This window comes from Cotesia glomerata, linkage group LG7 (assembly GCF_020080835.1).
Source record: "Cotesia glomerata isolate CgM1 linkage group LG7, MPM_Cglom_v2.3, whole genome shotgun sequence".
NCBI lineage: Eukaryota > Metazoa > Arthropoda > Insecta > Hymenoptera > Braconidae > Cotesia > Cotesia glomerata.
The window spans coordinates 6,035,742-6,063,456 of record NC_058164.1 but is presented as its reverse complement, the minus strand read 5'-3'; the positions used below and the strand labels follow the sequence as shown (position 1 = coordinate 6,063,456).

The 27,715-nt window shown below is 31.7% G+C and overlaps 2 protein-coding genes across 4 annotated transcripts in view; one reads left to right on the top strand and one right to left on the bottom strand.

Moving 5' to 3' along the window:
• On the bottom strand, positions 1–26,013 carry LOC123269891 (glutamate receptor ionotropic, kainate 2-like). Of its 2 annotated transcripts, XM_044735781.1 has the most exons (15): positions 25,766–26,013; positions 19,601–19,694; positions 7,116–7,268; positions 6,738–6,928; positions 5,299–5,619; positions 5,102–5,200; positions 3,859–4,038; positions 3,398–3,613; positions 3,103–3,315; positions 2,812–3,035; positions 2,371–2,508; positions 1,346–1,544; positions 826–1,057; positions 475–731; positions 1–418 (listed from the first exon to the last, which is right to left on the bottom strand). In XM_044735781.1, the coding sequence occupies exons 2-15, from the start codon at positions 19,674–19,676 to the stop codon at positions 158–160; spliced, it is 2,760 nt and encodes a 919-aa protein (XP_044591716.1). In that variant the 5' UTR covers positions 19,677–19,694; positions 25,766–26,013; the 3' UTR covers positions 1–157. The 2 variants fall into 2 exon arrangements, with proteins under 2 accessions (XP_044591716.1, XP_044591717.1); XM_044735782.1 differs by lacking the exons at positions 6,738–6,928; positions 19,601–19,694; positions 25,766–26,013 and having other exon boundaries at positions 7,116–7,194.
• The window catches only part of LOC123269892 (glutamate receptor ionotropic, kainate 2), a 163,764-nt gene continuing 140,238 nt past the window's right edge, over positions 4,190–27,715 (top strand). For both annotated transcript variants that reach the window (XM_044735786.1, XM_044735785.1), the window contains exon 1: positions 4,190–4,292. The gene's annotated coding sequence lies outside the window, so the exon portion shown is untranslated. The remainder of the gene's footprint in view (positions 4,293–27,715) is intronic.

The window sequence follows — 27,715 nt, the reverse complement described above, 5'->3', positions numbered from 1 at the left end:
AATTACAAATAAAAGTTTTTGTTGAAAGTTTTTTAATAAAATTTTTGAATAAATATCAAGATTCTAGTGTAATTGCTGGCGTTCAGATTTTTTAAAACAAAAATGCCTACTCTTAATCACAATTTGACAATACAACAAATTAATAATCAATTGCACTTCAAAGCTTGAGTTTATTATTGCTCTTGCTGGCAGGAGTGCTGTCTTTTCTGCTGTTTAGTTCGACTTTATCCAAAATATCGAGTCTTAGGAACGACTTGGCAGTCGAAGCTCTGGTGGATCTATTTTTTTCGGAGGAGCTTCCGCTTGATTGGCTTCTGCTGCTTCTGCTTGTGCTTTGAGATATTCTTACCGGCTTAGTATCTTGCGATATATTTATCGCAAATTTCAGTTCGGCTATTAGAGCTTCCTTCGGCGTTATCTGCAATCAACCATACATTAAGTATAAACCAAAAATAAATCTTAATTTAAGCTCACCTTCTCTTCAACAGCAACCTTCCGTACATTCCACAAAAACTCAACAATCCCACAAATGAGTGACATGCTAACGCCAGCGATAAGTACCAAAAAAACACCACCCACGTGGGCAATTGTCAATTCACCACCGCCATCTGGTTCACTTTTCGAACAATTTTTACTGCCTCTCTCCCACCACTTTGTTTTCAAGGCTCTCAAAGTTCCTTTTTCCTGGAGCTGGAGAATCGCTAAGCTCAATTTAGTTCGGTACGGCGAATCTGCAGTTGCGTAGTTGGAAACAAATTTTCAATTAAAATTTCCATATGATTTACATACATTAGATGCGGACTAATCAAGTAACCGGGAACTTACTTGGCGGTAGAGCTATTCCGTATCCTTTGTTGTCCAATAGAGAACCAACTTGCATTAAATTACAATCTCTCAGAACGTTGTACTCAATAGCTGTGGATTCCATTAAAAATGCATACAGATACTTTCCCTTGAGCACACGATCTACTCCCTCGTCATTGCTTCCCACAAATACGCTCGGCTTCGCGTCCATCATCGTTTCCCACATTTTTTGGTATGTTGTCACATTTGATCCCTATATCAATATTTTTTTTTTTTTAATATTGTCTCAGTGTAAATTTACAAGTTTTTTGAAATTTTTTCTCAAAAAATACTTCAATTTAAAAGAATATTTATCAAAAAAAAATTTTTTTCTTAGATTAAAATTGATATTTTTTATTCAATTTTTGATATTAAAAAAAATTGGAGTGCAATCAATAATTTTCTAATTTTTAAAAGTTAAAAATATTTTTCTAGCGACATATCACAGTGTATTCTTTGATCGGAATTCCCAAAACAAATAAATTAAAAAAAAAAAAATTACACTAAAGAACGCAGCAGTAGATCCTTTTCCCTGAGATCCATATTTAACTTTAGATTGTGCAGCAAGTTCCTCGACATTATTTATAGTGTTGCCCATTTTAACGGCCGTCAAAAAAGCCGCCAGATTCGCCGTGTATGACGATACCATAATTAAAACGAAGAACCACCATAAACCAGCGATCGCGCGTATTGATCCGGCTCTTAAATACATTTAAATAAATTACAATTAATTGAATCGAATGACATTAAATAAATAAATTAATTAACAATGCCAGAACATAAACACAGTCTCTCTTTTTTCTCCTTCCATTTCATTTAAAATAAAAAATAATTAAATAGTGTTAATATATATGGGTTATTATAAAGATAAATATGTATAAAAAGTTGGATGGAATGTCTTTGGTCTCACCGCGTGCAAAAAATTTTTTCCACCTTGCGTACACACATATATATGTATATTAATATATGTAAATAAGCTAATTGGCAAAAAGGGGTAAAGGTTGTATGCAAACGACCACGGAGGTTTGTTTTTTAGCGATTGTGTGTTGTGTGCCCGCAAGTTACGATTAACGACAGTATAAACACCCGACATGTCACATGTGTGTACGTGTAAGAAGGGTAGCGGGGTGGACCGTCGAGCGTGCAATATAAGAAACTTAGGGCCTTAAAAATATACATATATTATATCCGGCAAACACGCGTTAAGCCTTCACTGTCGTAGTCAACAGTAAAGAGCATGTATGAGTATGAGTATATATAAAGTAGTAGGTACAAAAGAATGGAAGTAAAGAGTTAGCGCCCGTGCCGAGGCGTTAACAAGTGGCGAGCCGCCGCCTCAAATATGTACGGTAAACACTACACTATATACAGCCTCGTTATAGCCTAATTGCCCTTTTAAAATAAATAAACCCCGGCGTTTATTTTTTCGCCCAAACCTAAGCTGAAATTAAGAATAATAATTGTTCCTTGGATTAATTACCAAGATAGCTTTTCATTTTTGTCTAAATTTAATCACAATTGACTTACGTTGGAGCAATATCAGAACCCTGTTGCATAAGCGCTCCGACGGTGGTCCATAAACTGTTTTTCAAACTGAAAGAATTTTCTAACTCCTCAGGCTCTGATACGCAGGGGTGCGGGTTCATCCACTCATTTGGTGACATTCTGTATGTAACAAAAATGAAAATGTAATTTAATTATTTTTTATTCTTGGGTCTTTTTTTTAATAAGAATAGCCTTGACTCGATCTTTAAATTTTCTGTCTAGCCTTGATCTCGATCTCGAAAATTAATCAATTCATTATATTGTCTTTTATCAAGATCTTGTTTTGGTTTTTAATAAATTTAAGTTTTTTTTTTTAGAATTAAATAAAAATAGTCAACACTTTGATCGTAATTGAAGCCCTAATACTTCTTTTAATTTAAGTTGAATTAGCATTTATTTAAAAAGTGTTTATTATATCGGTACCTGGCTTGGATGAAAAACATAACAGACACAGCAAGATAAGCTGTTACCACATAAATCCAAACATCCGTTGAAAATGGGGAGAGAAATGCAAAAAGTTCCGGTTTTTTATCTTCAGGTTTCAGGTACAATATACTGATACCGAGATTCATGAATGGCATTGTAAAGTCAACGACACTTTCACGGGCTTTTGTTATTGTAAAGTCGCAAACCGCCAAATCTGCTTCCTGTGTTAAAATTTTCAATAAATATGAGTTTTAAATATTTGAATAATTAAAAATACTTGAAACTAACTCGATTTAGTAATTGTCCAATCATGCCGTTCCACTGTTTGGTGTTTGGATCCTGAACACCAAACTGTTTGTCAGGTACAAATTGAAAAGTGAACTTGAACTTCATAATTTCGGCCATTTCCGTAATTAAATCGATAGCGTATCCTTCGTATTTCTCATTTTCGATCAATATTCCTCGCGAATTGTCATCAACTTTAATTATCCATGGGGCTCCCTACATTTTAATTAATATATATATATATATATATTGAAGATCATAAAAAAAAAAAAACAACCCAAAGAAATGATTTAATTACCACTCTGGTGGTTACTTTGAACGTTCTTTTCTCAATTTCCAAGAAAGCTGATTTCTCCCGATCTTCTTCGGATCTCGTGAGTATAAATTCACCATCTATCCACTCTGCCGAGGAATTATCTTTTTCATTTCGAAACTCGTGAAACGTAACGTTAAATGTTCGTCCTCCGTTTTCGTCGAACTTCATCAGACCTGTAGTGTATCCTTCAGATGATAACTGAAACCAATTTATCATCAATTATCATTAATATTAAATAAAAAAAAAATAATTCATGTGATCTGACAGACAAACAGCGCTATCTCGGCGTTAAGATTATTCACTAGTCTAAGAAAACTACAGTATTGATCAGATCTTAGCCGAGCGTTCACCGTTGACGCTCGTCGGCAAGGCAGTTCGCATAATAAAATTATGAAAAGGGAATTAGATAAAATGAAGATGAAAGATAAAAATTAAATGAATACCTCGTGCATTAATGTTGTCAAATTATAACCCGCTTCATAAACCACTTCAGGATCGTCACAGGAAAGCGATTCTGGTTTGATAATCAGCGGAAAATTCTCGTTGATCTTCAGACGCGCCTGAAGTACCTCTAATGCATCGCCGAAGAGTAGAACGGCGTCAAAGAGAACTGCGCTCTCTACCTAAATTACATAATAATATATGGTTGTTAATTTTTAATTATTATACATCCCTAATTCATGCAATTAACAGAAGATTTAACGATTTAATTCTTTATAATTTAATTTTATTTATAATTATAACGCAAATATTTTTTTATTTGTTCCAGATTGTCAATTTATAACTCTAATGTGTAGAATGGCGAAGAAAATTTATTTCGAACGCTGGAATAATTTTCAATCTCCTGTTTTTGACGGATCAAGATTAATCAGAATGAGTAAGTCTTGTATTTTACTTTGTTATTATTAAATTTTATTTATTACACAACAATAATGAAAAAAAAAAAAAACTGAAACTTGAGAAGGAAAAACTTCCATATTGATATTCGATTACTAATCCGTAAAAAATTTTTAAACTTTTATTTATATGGCCATTTTAGGGCAATATATGGCCAATTTCCAAATATGACCATATATAACTAATTTTAATAAATGACCAATATTCATAAGCAGTCATATATGTTTTGGTATCGCCATATGTGATCAGATTAGGCCGCATATGGCCATATCTAGGAAATATATGGCAAATTTTCATAAATATATGCTCCAATATGACTTGATGTGGTTTGATATGGTCAGATCAAGAAACATATGGCCATATATGAAATTTTTTTCTCGGAAAGTTAATAAAAAATAACTGAATTTAATAATTTATTCATTGATTAATTTATAAATTAATAATTTATCTGGAAATTCATGATAAAATTAATAATGCTTGGTCTAATTGAGATAACGATGAGTTGTTAAGTAAAGGGCATAAGTGATAATGGTTAAAGATGATTGTCTATGTACATGTGGGAGTAGCGCTCGAACTACCATGTAAGCAAGCAATTAAGTTATTACGTCGTTGGGTGTACTCAAGGGCTTAGTAATCACCTTATAATATAGTAGGATAGTTGTGTGCAATAATTAATAAATTTAGATGCTGCGCATGCAAAATAGGTTTTACTGTCAACCAATACTATCTTTGAGCCAAGTAAGCAACTAAAAACAATTCAATAATTGAGAATTAAAAAGTTTTAATTACCGTTAGAAGATCATGCTTGTTTTCTTTAATTATTTGAATCGCGGTGACATTTGCTTCCGATTTATTGAGCCACATTTTCATACTTTCTTCTGGTACGTGCTGAAGAATTTAATGACACACACTTTTAACAATGCTTTGATGTAATTATGTACTTCATAATTCAGTAATTATTATAATTATGGTATTAAAATAATTACCAGCGCGGTGAAGAAATAATTGTAGTAGTCACGGAGTAATTTAACTTCATGCATTTGCTTAACGATCGTTTCTAGATTCTCCGGCTCCGCGTCGATAATTACATTAAAGTCTGACGATTTAGCGACTTCTTTTAGCAGCGGTCGATAGTTTGGTTCATTTGAGTGCTTCGCGTAAGTTGGCTTCAATTGGCGGACTGTCACTGGCGCGTCTTTGGGCCCATGCTGCCATAGAATTTTTTGCAGACGAGATAGTGCGTCGTCTTTTTCGTATAAAATTGTGAATTGCCGCCAGCTCATCGACTCCATCATTTTTGCTAATGCCTGGAAAATTTCTTGGATAATAAAATCATTGTTTTATTGCTTCAAATTTTGTACAGTACAACCTCGACTTGAAAAAAAAATTATATTAATAATGTAAGCAATAATTTTTGAAAAAAAAAATGGAGGCCGTTTATGTTGCAATAATTGTCACATTGAAATATTTAAATGGGTTATAATGTTATAAAAACATTAAAAAGCTTCGGACAAATTCATACCGCGGCACCATTAAATTTAAGAATTGATACAATAATAATAATAATTATAACAACAAGTAAATAGAATTTATTAGTCAAAATGTCCATGAGTGTAATTATAAACCAGATGAGATTTCCTGAATTATGCTTTTGTTGATGAATTTAATTCTTTTTAATGTATACTGTCATTGAAATTCGATTTCAGTTCTTCGTGACAAGAGTTTCATTCTTTTGGTTTAATTAATTTTTTGTAAATTTGATTTTAGTAATTAATTTTTGCGAAAATTGAGAATTCAAAGAGGTTGAATTTTTGGAAATGTTGAATTTTACAGTCACTACGTTTTTTTTTTTTTTTTTATTTATTTTATTGGAAAAACTATAAATTAAAGGTAGATTGCCAATGTCAATCATAAAATAAATCTATCAATTAATTTTGAAGCTTTCAATATCAATAAAAATTTTCTGTCGATTGAAAATCATGAATAAAAAAAATTAATTTAAAAAAATGTCTATTTTTTTATTTTTAAAAATATTTTATACTGAACTTTAAATCCCGTAAAAACAATGCTAATACGCCATAAAAGCTAAAAGGTATCCCAATCTAAATTAAAATCTAGAAAATAAACTTCATCGGTTGAAAAAAAACACTTCACCCATTACACGGGTCGATAAAAAGTTTCAATTTCATTTCATACGCGAATTTTCTTCGTCATAAAACACACTCATGCAGTTTTCCATTGTATAGCTATTTAATGAAATTCAAACGCATCGATGTGAGTAAATGATCAATTTCGAAAAGTTGAGAGTAAAGAGTCTTTACTTACACCAGATTTCATACTACACAATTTTATATCGAGGTTGTACTGTTACATGATAAAAAGTATAGTAAAGTTTATGATAAATTGAAAATGAATAGCACATTACATCGGAAATTTTGTCGCTGTCGGGATAAGCGCGAATGGTGCTATGAGAAGCTTTAATATCGTCCATACGCCGGAATGAATACTCAATATGAGGAATCTGAAATTTGGATGCGATGCTCGAGACAATATTACGTGTATGAGGATTACCAGGGCCGAATATCGCAGCAACACCTTCCGCTACAAGGCTGCAAGCTATAAAAGTGTCATTTCACAGTAGCGCATGTTATACATAAATTCATAAATTCACAAATTCATAGGTGAATATTTTTATACATAGGTATATCCAATAAAAAAGTTGTTTAAACTAGTACAGAGTCAGAGTATAGAGCAAAAATTGGCTTAAGCGTATCACTATTTATGAGAGTGTGCTATACTGAACCTTCGAGCGATGTCTTGAAGCTGTCGGTGCTTGAGTTTACCCATTTTGTCTTCAGTTCAAGCTTAAAACTTGGCACATACTTGTTATTTATAATAACGAGTGCTTTTTGTATAGCATCTAGATTCGCTTCCTCGCCGTCGTGGAAAATAGCTCCTGTTACATCAAATTTTAAATGTTTGATTATTATTATAATCAAATGCAATACACCAATGATATTTTCTCTCTTAATTATTTACAGGGTATTATTCACATTCATATTCATCCGTAAATTAAAATGAAGAGCACTTCAATATTTTAATTTCAAATTAAATATTGTAGCGCTTTGTATTAATTGGAATTTAATACGCAAGTGCTTATATTCAAAAATAATTAACGCTTTCAAGCGTTGAATTTGTTAATTTATAACCGTATTTATTCAATATTAAATTACCTTCTCCTCGGCATGATTATTGATAATTAAATTGGGTACTTTGAATATTTTCATACATTCCGTTTTAATTATTATTTTTATTTCAATGTTTCCAAGTACAAAAAGTATTTATTAATTATCAGTGTCTGCTTGACCTATCTGATAATTTTTTCCGCTAATTATTGATACAAATTTAACTAAATATCACTACATTAAAACTCCCAGATATATTTGGACACTCATTGTAATTATAAATACAGTACAATTAAATTTTTAAGCCAAAAATATTTTTAATTAAACATCCAATAAAAATAAATTTTTTAACGATGTAAATTCCGAGCGAGAAATAAAAAACTCATTACAACTTTTCTCAAAAATTAAACATCTTTCATAAAAGTACTATACGCAAAAAGCGTAAACCGTACTTGGCAATAATCTCGCTCAAAATAACAGAAGTAAATGACAAAATACTTAACAGCAGCGTCGCTAAAAGCATATTACTCGCGGTTTGATGCCCGCGTCAGTTTCCCAGAGTACATCGTTTGTGTGAATGTCGTACCAAAGCGAAGTCGCTAAACTCCAGGACTAAATAGAGAAGATGAGAAAGAGAAAGGGAGCTTAGTCTTGGATCTTATTCCAAGTAGTCTTCTATGTAGTAAATAGTACATATCTACTGCCTAGTACATCGTACACTTGGATCCATCAGTTGTCTGTGTAATGTAGTCTGCCTTGACAATGAGCCGCGTGTGTGCCGACTCGACAGCACAGTAATCCGAAAGCCCACACCCTCTTACTTCCATTCCGACTGTGTATATTCCACCCACATGTACACACACATATATACATAAATCTATATGTACACCCACGTAAGTAAAACCAACAAACAGAGCAACTCAGCGGGAGTGCACATGAAATGGTAAATTCTGGTCTATCCCGAAGCGATACAACTGAGATTTTGGTGTGCTAGCAAGTGCGAGTAGTACAGCCATATGTGAGTGGCTACATCCAAGTGCTACTACAAGTCCTATGAAGCGCAGTCTGCAGTCGGTAGTTTGTAGTCAGTATCTGTAGTCCATGGGGAACAAAGTTGTGAGCGATTTGTCTGGGTTAAGCCAAGCAATTTCCGTAGCATGGACGATTAAGATTACATTGGTCTCGGCTAGTGTTTATCCTTTAGTAAAGGTACCACTCAGGAACAGAAATGGAAACAGAGATGGAGGTAACTAAACGCGTGGGTGATGATTGCACGTGTGTTATGCAGGCGCATTGTCAGCGTGTGTAATTCTAGGTTGGGAACAACGTTCTGTGTTACGGATTGGGGTTTTGAGCCTGCACCATACGAGTTAGAGAGGAGAGTACGATTACATCTATATGTATATAGAGAGCAAGAGGCAAGGGCCTGGAGTGATCAACGTGCTCACGATCCGTGAATCGGGGTGATGCTCTACTCTCGGTGCATTTCGAAATCCTCTGGTTAATCGGATTCCCGTGTGGTGGATGGTGGTGGATGGCCCTGCACAGTCGAATGTCAATCGTCGGATTTATCGTCCGAGGAAATTTAAACCGCGATGGGTGTATCACGATGATAATTATTATCTTTGTCAAAAGTTTTAAATCTAAAATAAAGAGTGGGATTTATATTGCGTGATGGCTTGTGAGTTATGCGAGGATTGGATTTAAGATTGCAGTTGATTGTTTGTCACCGAGAAACACCGATGAAATACAATCGCGGATTTGGATTGAAGAATAAGAAAGTGCTGTTCAACTGGATAAATATTCCTGATATTGGCTGCTTAGTTGTAGTGAGTGAACTTGAGATGGAATAAATAAAAGCTTTATTTTGTGACTTGAGACAAGTGAGGATATTTTTTTTTTTTTAAGGATAAAGTGTGTTGCATTGGGATTATAAAGTTTATTTTTTTTTTTTTGTGAAGTTAATTTAGATTTTAGTAGTTGATTTAATGTAAAACCAATTTGTTATTGCATTCCCTACAAGATTTTTAGGCCAAAGAGTTGATTTGTTAATTATTTATTTAGAAATTTATGTTTAGAAATTTTGCGTGCCCATAATTTGGATATAAAGTGGATTAAAAAGGTACACTGGGCACAAACGGTACTTCTACTCTTTAGAAAAGCGTCGATAGGTACAACAAAAATATGAAATAAAAAAAATATTTAAAAACTCTGAAAGTTTACAACATAACTTGAGTTTAACTTTAGCTGTTGGATTGTAGGAAAAAAGGACCGAAAGCTTTGACCACCGAAACGCGTGAATTCCCAAGGCATTGACCACTTGAATACCCATTCTTTACGCTTAACTTTATTAAGCCAAAAAATAAAATTATATACAAGTTAGCTTGGAAATACCGAGGCAAAGTATAAGTTTGAAGTCTATCCGTGGTTAGAAATCAGAGTCCAGGGTGTACAGTGGGTGAGCGTAAGTCTCCATTATACTGCATGGACGTTTCTCCATTTTCCAGGTCAAGAGGTTCTTACTCGCTCATTTTCGCCCCCTTTACTTAGCTCGGTACTCTCTATGAGCCCAGCCATACTCAACACGACTACTCGCTCCTGAGCTTCACAGAAAAGACTATATCCTACTGCACACTACTACTAGACTAGACTACTGGGTTGGGTTTAAAACTATATTCTGGTCCGCATCTCCCGTAATCCTCTTTATTCGATCCTCTCTCTACTCGAGCCCAGGACTTGCGCATTTATTCTTATAATATTCATTCATATTTTTATGTCTTCAAGTCTGAGAAAGTTTTATCAATCGGAGGAAAGTCTTAATCCTCTATCTGTAAAAAAATCTCAACCCTCTCAAATATCCGCTCAACCAGAGACTTGGTAATAAGCGAAGAAGCCCACTAGCTAAGCGACTTCGGCTGAGAAATGAATAAAAGTAGAGTAACATTGAAAGAAGAGAAAAAGAATAATAAAATAAAATAAAGCTGAACTAAGAAGGTTAATTTTTCACTACTTATTTTATAAAATAAAAGTAAAACCTGTTGATTACACAGATGTTAACGCTTAGCCTTATTTGAGGTGGACAGCCATTAGCATTGGCGTCTTAAATCCCGTAAAACTCCTTCCGCATTTTAATCTTAGTTTAGTTTTACTTAGAAGTTATCGGTGTTATGTGAAGTGACAGTGCATCGATCTTATCTCGGTACTTTTCTTTTAGCATGTCACCAACTAAAACTTTTCTGGTCTCTTCGCATCACCGGTCGCTGGCTACTCCTATCCTTGCTGTTTCTCAGATAGATAAGACACTCGACGGGTTATCCATACAGATGGACGACAACTCTGATAAATCGATTATCAATTGACCGTGTGGCAGCGTATAAAAAATGAAAACGAGCTTGTCGATTTATTATACTTTGATTTTATTATTTAAACCGGTTTTATTTATTTGTAAGTGGTGAGTAATATCAGTTCGGATAGTGATTTATTGATGTTATACTTGATATTTTGGATTAAAAATTTAAACTGGAAGGAAAAATTTGTCGAGAATTTGTTTTTGTAAAGTAGAAAAAGAAAAATGAGGATAAATTTTGATGTTTTCTTTAAAGAAAGCTTTAATTAAATCATTGTTTTACAAACTTTGACCCTTAAAAATTCTTCAAATATTCTGTTTATAATTTTCAATGGAATTCCTCAAATTAATTTACTTGCATTTGATCAAATATTTGTTTAATTGAAGTTAAATTTGCAATAAATCACAAACCAGCCACATTAAATATTCGCTAAACCTTTGAAGAACGTTGTTGGAATTAACAACTAATAATAAATCATTTTTGTTTCAAAAAATTACAACAAACATCTCGAAAAATTCCGTTCCAAACTCCGTCAAACATTTATCCCAAGAATCCCACAGCAAAGGCAAAAGCAAACAAGAAACTCCATCCATCAATAGAATAATTGTTAATAAGGATCACATTCTATCAGGTTGGTTTGCCAAGTAAAGCAAAGTGGAATACCAAATTAGATGGCGTATGCCGTGTGTAGTATAGTATATGAGCCGGTATCCTTGACACATCTCAAGGGAGAGATGTTAGCCAATTTGCCTGTTTCTCTTGAGTAAATTCTCCACACTATCATGCACATTGTCTCTTGGAAGCTGCACCCTTACCTAGACCTATAACCACCCACTTGAATATGTATTTATGCGCGTATTCATACAATATATAAACAAGCATTAATTAACACTAAACATTTCAAAATAACTGTTACGTTTTCTGATAAGAATCTACTCAGAATTCATATCTAGGATTAATATTTGACTACTCCTCAAGAGCTTCGGCAATTATTTGAGTGGCTCTAGATCAAAGACAGCGTTTTCTTGATCCATTTTAATTTCGTGATAGTGATAGCCAATTTCTAAAATATTCCGAAGCTGAAAATGAAGCATGTAATCTTGCTGCCGTACTTATCATCTACTGATTAAAAAATAAAGTACCATCACATCCTCAATCCTTATCAGAGTTTCCAATCCGCGGAATTTTCCATCAAGAGATTAGCAATGATCTGGCCAGCGGCAAATTGAAACTCTGTTTAATTTTTTATAGTGCTCTTAAAAGGTGAATTGTGATTTAGGTATGAAGCGAATGCAAGTGCTGGATGTATAGAATGTAGAAGTAACAATTGTTATTGATTGTACATCACCGAGTAACGTGTGTATGTCTGTATGTGGTTGGAGGGCTAGAGCTCCAGAGTGGTGATGCGAGTGCTCGGGAAGCTTTTTCCGGGTTTTGGACACAGTCATGTCAAACATTTTAGTCATCTGTGTAGAGCGTGGCACACAATATCACGCACTCGTTCTACCGTTGATAAATACGAACACAGATATGAGATATGAGTGTCTCCACATATGTGTGCTGGTCTATTGCAATCGTTAACCGTCCTGTCACAGCACGGCCGCTGTGGTTTGTCATAGTTTCGCTGTTTGTATAATACTGAATTATGTTCCATTGGCTTTTGGCTATTGAAATACTGGTGCCTATCATCCTCATCCTCGTGATTATGATTATGATTATTTGCTTGCTACGGCGCTTGATACCACCCAGACCCGGACCCGGCCCGGCTTTGCTCTCTACGTCTGAAACTAATCCTTGATCCTCTACCGTGCATTGTTGTGTAACTAACTGAGCAAGGGCTTTATGCCGTCTATCTATCCTACATAAATATACACTGCTATGATGTACATTCAACTCAATCACTGTGATATAATAACCACAAACAATAACTTTTAATAGAAATAATAGTGACAGTAATAATAATAATTGCTGTTCCTCCGTTTCCGTGATAAATTAACATATAAGCAATTTATAGATCATTGCATAATATACAGTGGCTGTTCGTTTTTTATTTTGAGTACTGATCAAAAAATTAGATTGATTTTAGAGCAAAAATTTTGAATCAAGCAGAAAAATTTTTAGATCAAATAAAATTAAGAACAATTTTTTACCTCAAGAATTTTTTTTACATGATTCAATTTTTAAAAAAGATTTTTTTGGTTCAAAATATTTGTTCTTAAATCAAATCAATTTCTTATTAGCTTTATACAAGAAAGAATCGGGGGTTAATTATCGATCTGAATTTTTTAAATTAAAAATCAAAATTAGATATCATTTTCATCACTGTTTCTATCTATAGTTAAAAGTCTATATGTTTACCATAAAAATTATTCTCGTTCCGGAATGGGGTAAAAATAGATGGTGGGAAAAAATATCGTGTATTATTCTCACGTTTTTTTTTCTTCCTCTTTTTGCACGTGCCAAGAAACGTCTAGCGTTATTTATTGTTACAGAGTGTTATCAGACAAACGAGTCCTCGAGTTAACTGATGAGTTAAAAATGAAAAAGCTTAACATATCTTCCGTTGTTGTTTGTTTTTTATACTTTAAATAAACTATAAATATTCAAACGAAACCTTTTTCTTCTTTTTCCAAACACTAAATTTCAATTCAATAACTTTTTGACCGATTTTCTATTTAGGAAAAATTTTTTGGTAAAATTTTCGACAGAACGGAAGTCAAAATTGATTTTTTAATTTTTTTTTTTAACAATCCTGAAAATTTATCGGCAGACTTTGGGCACTCGAGGTTTTAGTTTATATCGCCGCAGGTATCCCGGTAGAGTAAATTTGGGCTTGAGAGTGCAATTATTGTTATTATCTACAAAAAAGAGTATAAAAAGTACCAGAACAAAATGTCATTATTTAAAATTTAGTTTAAAGTTTTATCTTGCGAAAAAAACATGATAGAAACATGAAACTGTGTGAGAAATAATGAAAACTCTCGTAACTCTTTACGTGACCTCTCGTACAAGCGATAACGAGTCACTCGGGAAATTGTCGAGTCACGAGGACACACGCTGCCGTTATATTTTTTCACGTATACATAAATTGTTTTATAAAATGATGACAGTGGGTGTATGCGAGTGTATTTATACGAACATACTTATCTTGACGTTGAAAGAGAAGGAGGAAGGAAATAAGGGCATTATCGATTAAATAAAACGCTCCGTATCGCTAAATAAGATTACATTCTGTATATTTAATACTCAATTATAATTTTAAATAGACCTTTTATCATCATTATTATTATTTTATTTTTATTATTACCGCACCATAATTTTCCCGGTGATAAATCCGGGCATTTATTGTCCCGAAATTGATATTAATAGAGGAGATAACGGGTGTACGCTCGAAAGAGGCATTTCATTTCTTGTTATGTTCCGCAGAGAAAATATAAATTCTTGGCGCGTCGATCTACTTCTTGTTGTACCATAGAATAAGAATAGAAGAAGTAAACCCTATATACTATTACTATTATATATATTGTTGGGACGTTACATCAACATGTCGCCCAGGCAACGATAACTCCTGTTTTCTCTTACCCGCACGTCTTTCCAGATAACACTGAATCTGTCTCGTCTCTTCTCTTGTCTGTTGTTGCCAAGATTCGATCGTACTTGCTGAGATACAACTCGCCCTCTATTTAATGATCGAGACTCCAGTAGCTCGATTAGTTATATTTAGTGTCTTTTATTTTTCCTTTAAACTTAAATCTGTTCTTGTAAAAAAAAAAACTAAATAGTTTTTATTTTAAAATTTTACTTTTTCTTCTTAAATTAATCTTTTTTCAAGTTCATTGTTGTGATAGAATATTTATAAATTCCAATAGAGAAGAATTGAACTGAAAGAAATTAAATTTTTTGACCCAGAGAGTTCAGTGATTCTTTGAATATTTCCGATGTCGAATGCTATTTAAGAAATGTGAAAAACCGGAACGCCGTTAGTTTTTTCAATAGAATAGCTAATGAATTTCATTTTGACCTTTCCAACATTCCGTAGAACAAAACCTAATGAATAGTACCTATGGTTTTTGAAAATAAAAAACATACAATTTTTAGCTCTGTATTGTTTCAGTCTAAAAAAAAATCTGTGTAAAAAAATAAAACCATACAATGAATGAAGTGACTGCCGGTGCTTGATAAATAAATAAAATTTTAATAACACGGTAGATTTTAAAATTTAAATTGCAAATATGTTGGTAATTAAATAGAGTTTCTTTTGTATTTTAAAATAATTATCTTTTTTATACAAAAAAATTTGCATAATACTGTTGATAAAAGGAACTGGGAAGACAGATAGCATCGATTGAAATATCGAAGGCTTTAATCCGTGAGCACAAAAAACAAAAAATTGTGCTTTGTTTTTCAGTTTTAATTAAATATTTAAAATTGAAAATCTAATTTTTTAAATTGAAATTTAACTCTCGTTGTTAGTTTTAATTAATTAGGGTAATATCGGATTTGTGTTCTTAATTATTAATTTAGTTGCCGAGTCGGTTAAATACTCCTATAAATATTAAGTTGACTAAATATTAGTAAAGTGCAGAAGGAGGAAGAATTTAAAGCTGAGAAAGTTTTCATTTTAAAATAGAGTAACCATCCATAAAGTTGCATTACGCGTTGGACAAAGGAGACTTTTGTAAAGTTTTATAATAATAATGTGTTGGTAAGACGTGGCCACGTGCATAACGGGAAATAAAGTAGAGATGAAAAAAAAAACTCTGTTAGGAAAGAATAAAAGTACAATGAAAAAAAAAAAAAAAAAAAAAATAAAGAAGAAAGAAGTACACATAAAAATGTGATTCGTTTTGCAGAAGACAAAACGGGGTTAAGAAAAATACCAAGTGCAAGTTTGTAGATACTCGTAACGAGTTTTCAGATGTAATGTTTCTGAAATGCTGATTCTTTTAAAAAATTAACCTCAAAGGCTCGCTTTGTGAAATATATTGTATCAGGTTGATAATTTATCTGGAGGTAAGATAAATAGAATTGCTGAACAAATAAGTTTTAAGTGAGATGAAAAATTTTAAGTTTATAAGAACAAGAACGATAATTCCAAATGAAGATAATTAAAGAGAAAAGAATAATGCGGAAAATTTAGTATTATAATGTGGATTTATGGGTTTAAATTAGCTGCGTAATTTTTCTTAACGAGATTTTGCGTTAATTATACTAAAAAAAATTACTTGATTCGAAAAAAAAATTTTTACCAATTCAACAATGCACTTTACTTTTTCCAAGCAAAATTTCTGCTAAGTCAAGTAATTTTTTCTTTTCAGTATATGATAATAAATATTAATGGATTAAATGAACTGAGTTTATTTCCTGAACTAGATTTTGAATGAATTATTAGAATAAGCTTCAACATTGTATCGCTTTAATTCCTGTTTAAGCTTCAAGTTCTTCGTTTTCCGGACTAACATTAAATATCTTAAATTAAACTTTTAGGTGTTAATTATTTACGAGGATTTTAACAACGTTCTAAGAAGATTTACCTTATTTATTAATTTTTACCTTTCAAAAGTTAATCTCCCTTTAATAACTAGCCTCGGAAAATGTGATGTTATCCAACACTTACATTAAATTGGATAATTTATATCGAATCAATAAAAGTTACTTAACTAAGATTTAAAAAAGTAAAAACTAAAGCGTATAAGTTTCTCCGATATTAATGATGAGAATAATAAAATGAATGTTGCAGTAATTATTGAAGACTCATAGCAGTGATTTTCAAGCTTGACATCATTTCTCATTAAGAGACTTCCGTAATATTGACGTTAGAGAAATTGGTCCGTTGCGATAATTATTGTATCGGCTCTCAAGGATTGGATGGTTGCGTTATTAGTTTCCCGGTCGACAGTTGCCCTTCCCTAGTTTACAACAACGGAAGCTCACCACGACGTCAATACAAGAACAAGAGCTACCACATACCACCCCTAGTCACCAGTTACGATCAGCGATAACAATAACAACAACAATATTAATAAAATTGACAGTAACGACCGAAAGTAAACTAAACTTTTAAATAAGTTATTCAAATAACTAGTAACGAGTAGTATTTATCCGAGGGCTTTCTTACGGCTGTGGCGGATTAATTAAACTTATAATAACTATTATCTGTCTCGGCAAAGCAACTAGCTACCAGCTACTGGCATGGAGTCAAGTTTTGTCGCGTTGCATCGTTAAGCTCTCGAGTTGTCTGGAATTTTAATAGCGAACCGACAACAAAGTTACGAACAAACGAATATAGAGCGACCTATCTCTCTATCCGTCTCTTTATTCATTCATTCGAGAAGGCATCATACCCCCGAGAATTATAACGCCAGAGGGCATCGAAACCATCCGTATATATATATATATATATATATATATATATATATATATAGGCATATATATATATATATATATATATATATATATATGTTGTGCTCACTCACTCAATATAGATCATAATTTAACCAATTGATCACTCTCATTACCGTCACAAAGCCCCTACACTTTTTTTCTCTCTTTTTGTTATTATTTTTTTCGTTCCCACTCGCCTTTGGCATTAAATTATCCAGTGAATGGATTCTCTGTTCCCAAATAAAATTCTCCTGTGCCAATTACCAAAAAATACAACGAGCTTCGCTTTGAAGTTCAACCGTTTTATTGCTCTGGGCCTCCAATCGCAAGGCTGTTGATCATTTTTCAAGGGTGCGAGTAGAGGTTTATATAGTTTTAATTAATCGGTAAGAGGTAAACTGAAGAATATATTTGTATTCTTTTGAACAGACATTGAAAATAAAATTACTTTGATTAGAGAAAAAAATTATTTTAGAAAAAATTTTGAATTATTAAAATTTACTTGAACAAAGAAAAATTTCTTAAAAATTCTTTACATATTTTTTTTCACAAAAAAAAAGTTTATTTAAGGTAGTTAGGCCCAAAAAGCAAAAATTCAAGAAATCTCCCAAACTCCGTATAGAAGTAGTTAAATACATAATACACACGCTGTTAAAATTTAGAAAAAAATTTACCACGTCTAACCGAAGATAATTGCAATTGAAAATGACATTTTTACACAGGTGGTATGAGAAAAGAGAGAGAAAACCGCAAAGTTTTATTATTTTTGTATTGAAGAAATTTTAAGAATTTCACGAAAAACTTATATTACTTAGATTAATACATGTATAACTACCCTACAAAATTCTGGAATTCCCTGCCACATAGTTTTTGAGAAATCATTGATAAGCTAGTAAAGTAAACAAATAAAGTCATGCGTGGAAGTAAGTGAGCAATAGCCCGTAAGAGAGGCAACACTAGCGCGTGACGAAGACAGCAGTAGCATAAACTATAGGTTTTGGGAAAGAACTACCTTAAACTAAAAAAATTTTTTGAAATTTTTAAGTTCTTTTGGAGCAAGAAGAAATTTTACTTTATCTAAGGGAATTTTTATTATTCTCTTAATTAAGTATCAACTATTTCTTTAAGTTAAAAAAATTAGTTCTCCAACGAAGAATTTTTTTGTTCTGCGCACAGAAATACATGCTCGGTACTTTGAAGAATGAATGGATAATCCCACCTTAAAATTAGCAAATTCTTGAAGATTCTATTGAAAAAACTTCAGTAAGCTTATGTTGGACCTTCCAACAAGTATTTTGTATGGAAAAAAAGTTTTAAAAGATGTTCCACAATATTCACTGTATGCAAAGACCAGAATGGTTGGGAACAATTTATATTTATAAATGCTGAATGGCTGTTATATGCATACCTTGAATAATGTTTTTGTACCCAAGTATAAAAAGATATGTATGAGCAATACACCGTTTTTCTGTTTGCTCTAAAGGAATTCATTTTATATTATAGTACAATGAAGTTATTAGAAATATTTATTTAATATCTTTCGTAATGTCTTTTATGCCTTCGGATATTTTGTTTATGTCAGGATATTAAAAATAAGTTTCGCATGAGACTACAGTTGTTTCAAGCATTCACAATATTTTTTTTCAATATCTAAAAATTTACAATTTCAAAATTTTAATTTTTTGTTCAGATAATAAAGAAAAAAAATTAAAAGTGTCCATAAAGAAAACGAATGAATGGTATAAAATTTAATTAGTCTTTCGAAATTGAGGAGTTTCATAGTCCCGTTGGACTTTAGACATTACTTTTTGTATTTACTAGCTCCTGGTACCTCTTTTACGATCTTATTATATCTATTCTAGTGATTGCGCGTTAAAATTAAGTTTAGATCTGCCCTATTATCGCTGGTTTATATGCTTTTTAGTTAATTTAACGATTTCCGAGAAAGTGTTCCAGAAATGTTCTTCATTTTTTATGTCAGAGATAATTAAATAAAAAAATAGAGCTCTTGTCAAAATAGTAAATTTTAAAATTTTAAATAATTAATTTAATAAAAAAAAAAAAATAAAATAAATTTAAACATTTTAATGTTTCTAATTAAGGATAAAAAGTACAATATTTTAATATTTTATTGAAAATAATGGCCGTCTTTATTGTAATATTTATTAACTAAAGAATTATTCAAAATTAATCCAAGTCGGAGATCTCTGTCTTTATCCGCGTTTATAAGAAATATTAAAAAAGTTAAAAATTCGAGTGCAGTGGGAAATTATAACTTGGTAAGGTAATTTAAATTGATGAGTACGAACTTTTTATTTATAGAAGGTCAAAAAATGTTACCACGGTTATAAAAATTTGATGACTTGACTTACCAATTTTAATTGGAGTCGGATCTGCGTGGGCGATCGATACAAGCGCCATAAAAATGAGTCCAATAGAGCAGCCCATAATTGACGTGCTCTGAGTCTGCAATAAAGAAATTAAATAAAAAATAAAAAATTCATTATGTATTTCAAATGTAACAGAAGCACTCAGCATTTTTAATAATTATTTATATTTCATATCACTGAAATTTTTTAATACATTTTTATCATTTCTCCGATTTTATTTTTTAGTAACAGTTGTAATAAAATGCTCACTCAACTAGTAATTAATAAATTCAATTAGCAAACAGCTTTTAAAGCTATAAACTTTTTTTTTTTTTTTATGTTCGACGCACCACGGAGTGATTTTTATCAACGCTTTGATATTTAATTTTCTAGCAACAATCCTAGCCAATTAAAGTGAGCTAAATTTCGTTGATCGGATCGATTTTCTTTTTTTTTTTATTTTTTTTTTTTTTTTCAATTATCACTACACATATTTTGGTTCTAACAAGTTAATAAATGTTCGCTCAAGTGTTAATTCATCAACGATCAATTTTACCTCTGGTAAATATCCGTTCGCGTTTTTTGTTTCATGCTTTTGAGCTCTCGTTTGTTCAGCTGCGTGCAAAAAATATTTATGATCGGAATGACTCTTCCGGGATAAAAACGGGTTAGAAAAAAAGCGGAAAAGTTCTGCGCAGAGCCTGGGGGTCAAATAAAAAAATACTTCGTATTAAATAAAAACTAGAGCGTACGCGTTATTATAGTGTAGTTTTTGTATGGATTCCAACGCAATTAAAAATTATTTTTAAGATTTAGAAAATGAGTAATCTGGTATTTATACCCACAAAAATTTTTTATATATTTTACAAATATGAGAAATATCATACATATAAAATATATGGAAAAATTCGTGTGCGTACTCAAATAAAAGGTCTCGATGAGCGTAACATCAGGATGAGCTTATATCTGAAAAAAAATTTCAATAATAATAAATAAATGATGTATTTTTTCTACTAATGATATTTTTAACGATATAAGCTCATCCTAGCGTTACACTTATTGAGACCTTTCATTTGAATACCCACACGAATTTTTTATATATTTTATATATTTCACAAATATGAGAAATATCATATATATAAAATATATAGAAAAAATCGTGTGCGTACTCAAATGAAAGGTCTCGATGAGTGTAACATCAGGATATTAATTTATAAACTCTTTCATCAGAGAGCTAAAATATTCCTGAAAAATTTTTCAATATCCAAATTACAAAATGCACACCCCCCAAACTCTTATCAAATCCCTCGAAACAGATGCACTAGTCGCCTAAAAATTCCATTTAATCAATTTTATGTTGTTTAAACATCAAAAAAGCGAAATGAGTTTTCATAGGCCGCACACACTACAAGAGTAGGGAGCATTATAGACGTTGAGCTATTCAGGTTCGAGTACTCATACAATAGCACCGGTGACACAGTGGATGTTTTGTTGACAATATGATAGGCGATTTGTGTGCATTCCACTTGTCTGCCACGAATACAACTTGCCTGTCTCACTTGTTGCGGATTATCTGGTGTACATGACTTCTCTGCTCCTTTGTGCGCGTTTCAATGTTTCGTGATAGTGATAGTGTACACCATTATCCGTGTACACATGCTCCTGTGCGCCTACGTGTCTTTACCAGCTCACGCAAAGCAACGCATATACGCTGCAGAACAGGTACAGTTCTAGCTATAGGACTCCATCAGTAAACAGCGAATAGAGAATACAATTGGAGAAAGTGAGTGAACTGAGATTGACAAAAGGTGCAACAGAAAGGAATCTAACACCAAGATAAAACGCTCTGTCTCCATTTAAATTCACCTGGGATTTGTCCTTTGCTTTTACATATATATTTACACCTTAGTTTCCCGGCGAGTTAATTGCACTGGGATAAAGCTCCGCTAAAAAGTCTTCGGCGAAGAACCACCCCCAGAAATGGAGCCATCAGAAGAAGGTAGAACTTTTATTTAATTTATTTAAAAATTAATGCAATAAAATATTAAGTTAAATAAATAAAGAGAAATGGAAATAAAGAAAGAGGGACAAGTTTAATTTCACAGCTCTTATTCCAGGTTTTGCTATTGAAATTCTTGCCGGTGTGAGTCGCCCTTTCAAAAAGATAGTCTTGAATGAATCTCGCGATTCAACGGCACTCTTCCGCATACACAGTCTCTTTTACTCGTCTAGGGGGTTTATTTTATCTTGCTCTTACTCTGGGTGTCGTCGAGCTTTATACTGTATGTAATGTACGCGTGTAGTGGATAGGAGGAGTTTTTACTTTACTTTTTAGATTTTCACCAGCCAACGAAAACTTGAATGTCTCAGCTAAGTTTTCTTTAGCTGCTGGTAGCTTCTCGTCCTATTTTTTGTTATTCTTTTTCTTTTCTCATTTTCCTTATTCTTCGTCATCTTCTATATCTTAGGGGCTTATATATACACATTGCACACTGCAAACTCTGCGCTCTACTAACGATCACCCTACTAAATTCCCACGAGAGCCTTCACTGTGTGAGTACACGTCTTTTATACCCAAAGCTGCTCAAGAAAAATTCAATACTGATTTTTACATGTATATTTATATTTTTTATTTATGTTTGTTGATTTTTTTTACTTGGTATGAAAATTTACCTTCACATTTACAGTCATGAATTGCCCAGGCTCGGTTCAGCTTTACAAATTATTTTTTTACCTCATTATAAAGATTTGTGAGTGTAAATATTGTTTGCTCTTTTGAGATTTTGATTTTTTTTTTTCAACAGAGAGTCAATAGGGTAAAATATAAATAAATAATAATAATATCTTTCTCTTCATTTCATATTTTTGAATTATGGTCATTTTTATTGTGATAAAAATTTTTATTGAGTACTACTCAATAAAATACTGTATCTCCAAAAGTACTGGAGATAGTCCCATAGTATAAAAACATTTTTTGTAGGAAATTTTGTAAGCTACAATTTTGAATTCTTATAATTTCTTCCAAAAATCAATATTTTAGTTGTGACCATTTTTAGAGTAACTAAATAACACTTTGAAATTTAATTAAAATTTTTTTTTTAAAATAATAATAAATTAATTTACAATGAAGGCTTAAAAGTTAAAGAAGCTCTTAACCTTAATATAAATTCTCATCAGACAAAGACAGTGAATCTTTTCTCATCTTGTTGGACAATATATATATTTTTTTTTTTTTTTACGTATTTAATGTTTTTATAAGATGATGGCAATGATAATAAATGAAGCTTTGAGACGAAAGCAGGGTATTATTTATCGAAGAGCCCATAAGCAGAGAGAAAAGGCCAGCTGGCTCCGTCAGTCGAGAAATGGAAGCGGTCGCCAACCTCCTTTAAAATCTGTGTCAACTGTCGTTAGAAACTGAGAAAAGCATCACCAGACTGAAGCAGCGATACGTATTTATAATTATAATCATAATCATATTTTATAGATAATGATAATCATCAAAATACTTTATCATAAAAATTTTCGGACTTTTCTACGTATGAAAAAAATTAAAATAAGTTTTTAATTTTAAGGCAAAAAAAATTTCATAACTAAAAATAATTATCCAACTACTTGTAAGTTATTTCTTACGAATTATTCAAAGTGTAACAAAAAATTCAAAAGATTCTAGTGCAAAACCTACTACTCCAATTTACTTATAAATAATTACTTGGATTGCTTCTTCCATTTTAATTCTGCGGTGGTCCCTTCTACTCCCAGCAGCGTATAAAAAACAACGTGTTTGTACTATTACTGCAGTTAGCTCGCAGCAAGTGGAAAGTCAAATTTTGAACATGCCCTTGGGTAATTCACATTGCTAAACACACTGCTTTCGTAAAGTATCCATACAAATACAAATTCAAATTCAAATATACATACTCGGACTCACACTCATGCATACATGCAACGTATACTTGCAACAAAACCAGCAGCAGCAGCAGCAGCAGCAGCAGCAGCGGTAAGAGAGCTTTATGCTTGAGCGTTGAATGTGCGAGCTTAATGTTCCCCAATTACACCAGCGGCAACCTGGAGCTTAAAATATTGCGACACCCAAGTTACAATTAGTGCGCTTTTACGGTAGTGTGAGAACCACCAAGTTCTTCCAGCACTTTATCTAGTTATTCATATTGGTCAGACTCTCGGAGTTTATAAATTTCCGCTCCTCTTGCTGTACTGTTTGCCTCTTACAGCTTCGCTTAGTTTTTGGTCTTCACTATTTCTCTGTTTCGGAACAGAGCCACTCATTCATCTCCGAACACATTAATAACTCACTCGTTAATTCACTAGCTCTTGTTATACTTTTGTTAGCAAGTTAAATTTGAATTCTCTAAATCCGCGTCCAAAAGCACCGATTCAATGATTTTCTTCATTAATTAATTCTCAGTCGTTTCAGTACGCGGAGAAAAAAAATGGTAATATTTATTCATTATATTACATATATTGATGATAAAATTAACCTGTACCAAAGAAAATTTTTCAGTTAAAAAATGCAAATTAATATTATGAAATTTCCAATGAACAAAATTTTTTATGTATTTTTAAAATTGATTTAAATGTTGTTGAATTTTTAATGAAGTAATTTATCAAAAATTGTTTATTTCATTAAATTTATTTTGATTTAGTTATAAAGAGCTTATGACTGTTTCAAGCCGTAATTGCTTTTTTGAAAATATATAATTTGCTAAAAAGCAAATTTAAATTTTTTAATAAAAATATAAACTAACATTTTGATTTAATAATTTAATAATTTTTTTTTTAATGTGTTCATAAATTGATTTAATTTACATACATAATAAATTATTTATGTATGTAATAGCTTTGTAATCGAATTATAAATATATAGAACATTATGAATTAAACTAGGTAACTTGAAATTGAAAATTAGGGAAATTACTCTTTAGAGTCTCTCGAAAAATCCTCAACAGCATCTCAAAACTACTCTCTTCTCTCCGTGATAGTTACTAAAATCCTAACTCATACTTCAGCCCTCAAAGTTATGTACCTCAAAGCTTTTCGATAAGAGATCGAAAACGTGATGTGATAGTGATACGGTACTTTGTAAAAAAGCAACCTAAAACATAATATAATTGGCCTTTTGATCGTTCACATTCCGAGAGGTACTTTGTGAACAACTACGTACACAACTTGATATTATATTATATTTTGCAAACATGCTATTGTGTACACACATCAGTTAGTGTGTGCACAGATATATTTTTTAATTAAATTACTCGAGTTGTTTTTTGGTGTAACTCATGTTTGCGCACTTCAATAAAATAAAATAATATTTCCGCGGGAAATTCTTTTTTTAGAGAATTACTAATTTTAGGTCGGAAAAAAAAAACAATAAGAAAAAAACCTTTAGAAGTCATTTTATTAATTAATTTACAACTAATGAATTACTTTGTTTATTATAAGTCTGTTAATTAATATAATTTTTTATGTAATACTCGGAGAATTTTTGAATTTGTACTGAAATTTGGTGACATTGTATTTAAGTTAATTAATTAATTTTTTTAATTAAAAGTAAGCTTAATATTTACTGATGTATTTTATTTTTATCTTGTCGGAAAATTTATTACACTGATAAAAAAATTAATTTGATTGAAGAGAAAAATTTCCAAATCAATAAAATTTTCTTAATTCAAAAATTTTCAACAAAAAAATTTGAGTTTTTTGTCTTCTGCACAAAAATGTGTCAGTTGAAACGTGTATGTTGTGTCGGTTTGTTTACACAGTGTATTTTTAACACCAACGCGTATTCAATCAACCAAAAAATGTAAATTTAACTCACACTTAATTCAAACTTTACACTCCAAAGATTAAAAATTTTCCACATATGTCAATTAAATTGAGTTAAAAAATTTTATTAAGTTCCCACAAAACGTTCCGACACTTATTTCGCTGAAAAATTGCCCAAAAAAACCATTCCAATCACTTAATAATAAATTGATAAAAGCACGAGTGGATAAATATTTGATCTCTATAAACTCGAAGCATAAAAAAGTAATTGAAAGGGTAAATAATAAAGAAAAAAAAAAGAATGAATGAAACGTTGATGTTTTATAGTTCACCAGAATTAATAGTGGATAAAGTGGAGCTGAATAAATAATAAATGTAACTCACGTATTGTAAGAGCACGACTTTGACCCTGTAGTCAACAAAGTTAAGTTGATACCGAGTGGTTGTTGTTTAACTTAACTTTTATTGTTTTTCTTTTATTATTCCAGCAACTTTATTTAGACTGACTCTTTATTCTACTTTTATGCATTATACATAGATACAGAAAATAAAAAGTAAGTAAAGCGGAGAAAAGAAGAGGAAAGACGACCCGAGCACTGGCTCCCGGCTCTTAAAACATTCTCTTACGGACGACTAAACAGACTGATCTAAATTTGGCTACGCGAGCTTAAATATTCACCCGTACAATTCTGTAGAGTAGTATTCATTATTTCGTAACCTCTCTCTTTTTAAATATATATAATACATTTGTACATTGAAGGGAGATGTCGATAATTTTTATTAATCTTCTCACGATCGTCTATCGCTTGATAGGGACCATAGAATCATCGTTATTTCCGGTAAATTGAATTTAGACGGATAATAAGCGAGTTTTGAGCACTCAGATCGGATACTCTAAATGCTGATCGGTAATACCTTACATTTGCTACAATTACCGAATTATTGTGGTGGTAAGCTAAGATATTAATTGGGTATTATACCTACCGAACCGGTTCCTCGGAAATACCAATCGTTTTAGGGATAATATCGTAAAGCTTATTACTATTATATTATTATCTTTATTAATAAGATAAGCCCTTGTATATTAGCAAATTTATTATAAAAAATTATTTGATTCAATTTATATTATTTAACTAGAAATTTAATGAGTAAAATAGCATCGAAAAGTTTATTTATTTATTTTTCACTTTTAATGGTTTATTTATTTTATGATTACTCGGGGATTGATGTTTTAGAGTTTATTAAGCTCAGTATAAATAACAATTATTGTTTCTTTTATAAATAAGTCATAAATGAATAAAATATAAAATTACAGTGTAAACTCTAAGCGAAATTTAAGGGACTGGGCATTTTAAACACAAAAAAAATTTTTTTAATGAAAAGAGTAAAAATAAAGGATAATTTTATAAATAAATTTATTTTTGTTATTATATCGTAAATTATTTTAAGAAAATCAAAATTAAAAATTTTTTAAGCTATCCGATTAGGCGTTAAATGCTACAAAAATAAATGAATATATTTTAAAGATTAAAATAAGCTAGAAAATATTCATACACTTTTTATTAAAATAGTAAAAATAATATCCATATCTCATAATTCCAGAACTGCTTTTCCTTTAGAAGAAAAAAAAAGTAGATCCCTTGAAAATAACTCATTATGAAAACAAAATCTCACATAGTTGAGTCTTTTTACTGCGATAACTTGAAAGAAGAAAATGACATTTATATTTATATTTAGATTTAATTTGAATACTTTGCTCAGTAGGTACTGTACAGTACACCAAGAAGTATGTTTACGATAAAGTAAAGTATTATATAAAAGAGCGTTTTTCCCTTTTTCATAAATGTTATTTTCCTTTTTTTTAAATTCATTTCCACAAAAGAAGTTTTCATTAGTCTCGGTGGCACTCTCACGCGGCACATTGAAAGGCAACACACATACACATAGATTGCGGTATGAAATCTCTTGCTTTTTAAATCCTTACGTAGTTAGCCGGGAAGTTTTCTCGCGTGAATGCTCGCTAGAAAAACCGAGTCCCGGGTGGGTAGGTGGGTTTGGTTAAGATAGCGATTTTGGTGCACCGGCAGAACAGAGAACAGAGAACTGAAAACGTAAGAATACCGTATTATATGGAATAATACCGTAGTTGTAGTTATAGTTATAGTTACATAAATATTATATACATATATACCGTAGATGCAGGTGCAGTGAAGCCAAAGATTTAACGTTTTTGCTCCCTAAGCTCCCTTTTGAATTATCTTCACTCTCGTAGCCCACAGAGCCCAGTTTTTCTTTTCCCTATTTTTAATTCAAACCCGCCGAGTTATTCCGAGA

What these genes read in the sequence shown, in the direction of transcription:
- LOC123269891 (XM_044735781.1), bottom strand. Translation starts at nt 19,676, where the DNA reads ATGGGCTGCTCTATTGGACTCATTTTTATGGCGCTTGTATCGATCGCC. An exon ending in CTTCAAGACATCGCTCGAAG is followed by an intron (nt 6,929 to 7,115) that starts GTTCAGTATAGC and finishes ACACTTTTATAG; the next exon opens with CTTGCAGCCTTGTAGCGGAA. An exon ending in ATTATTTCTTCACCGCGCTG is followed by an intron (nt 5,201 to 5,298) that starts GTAATTATTTTA and finishes TAAATTCTTCAG; the next exon opens with CACGTACCAGAAGAAAGTAT.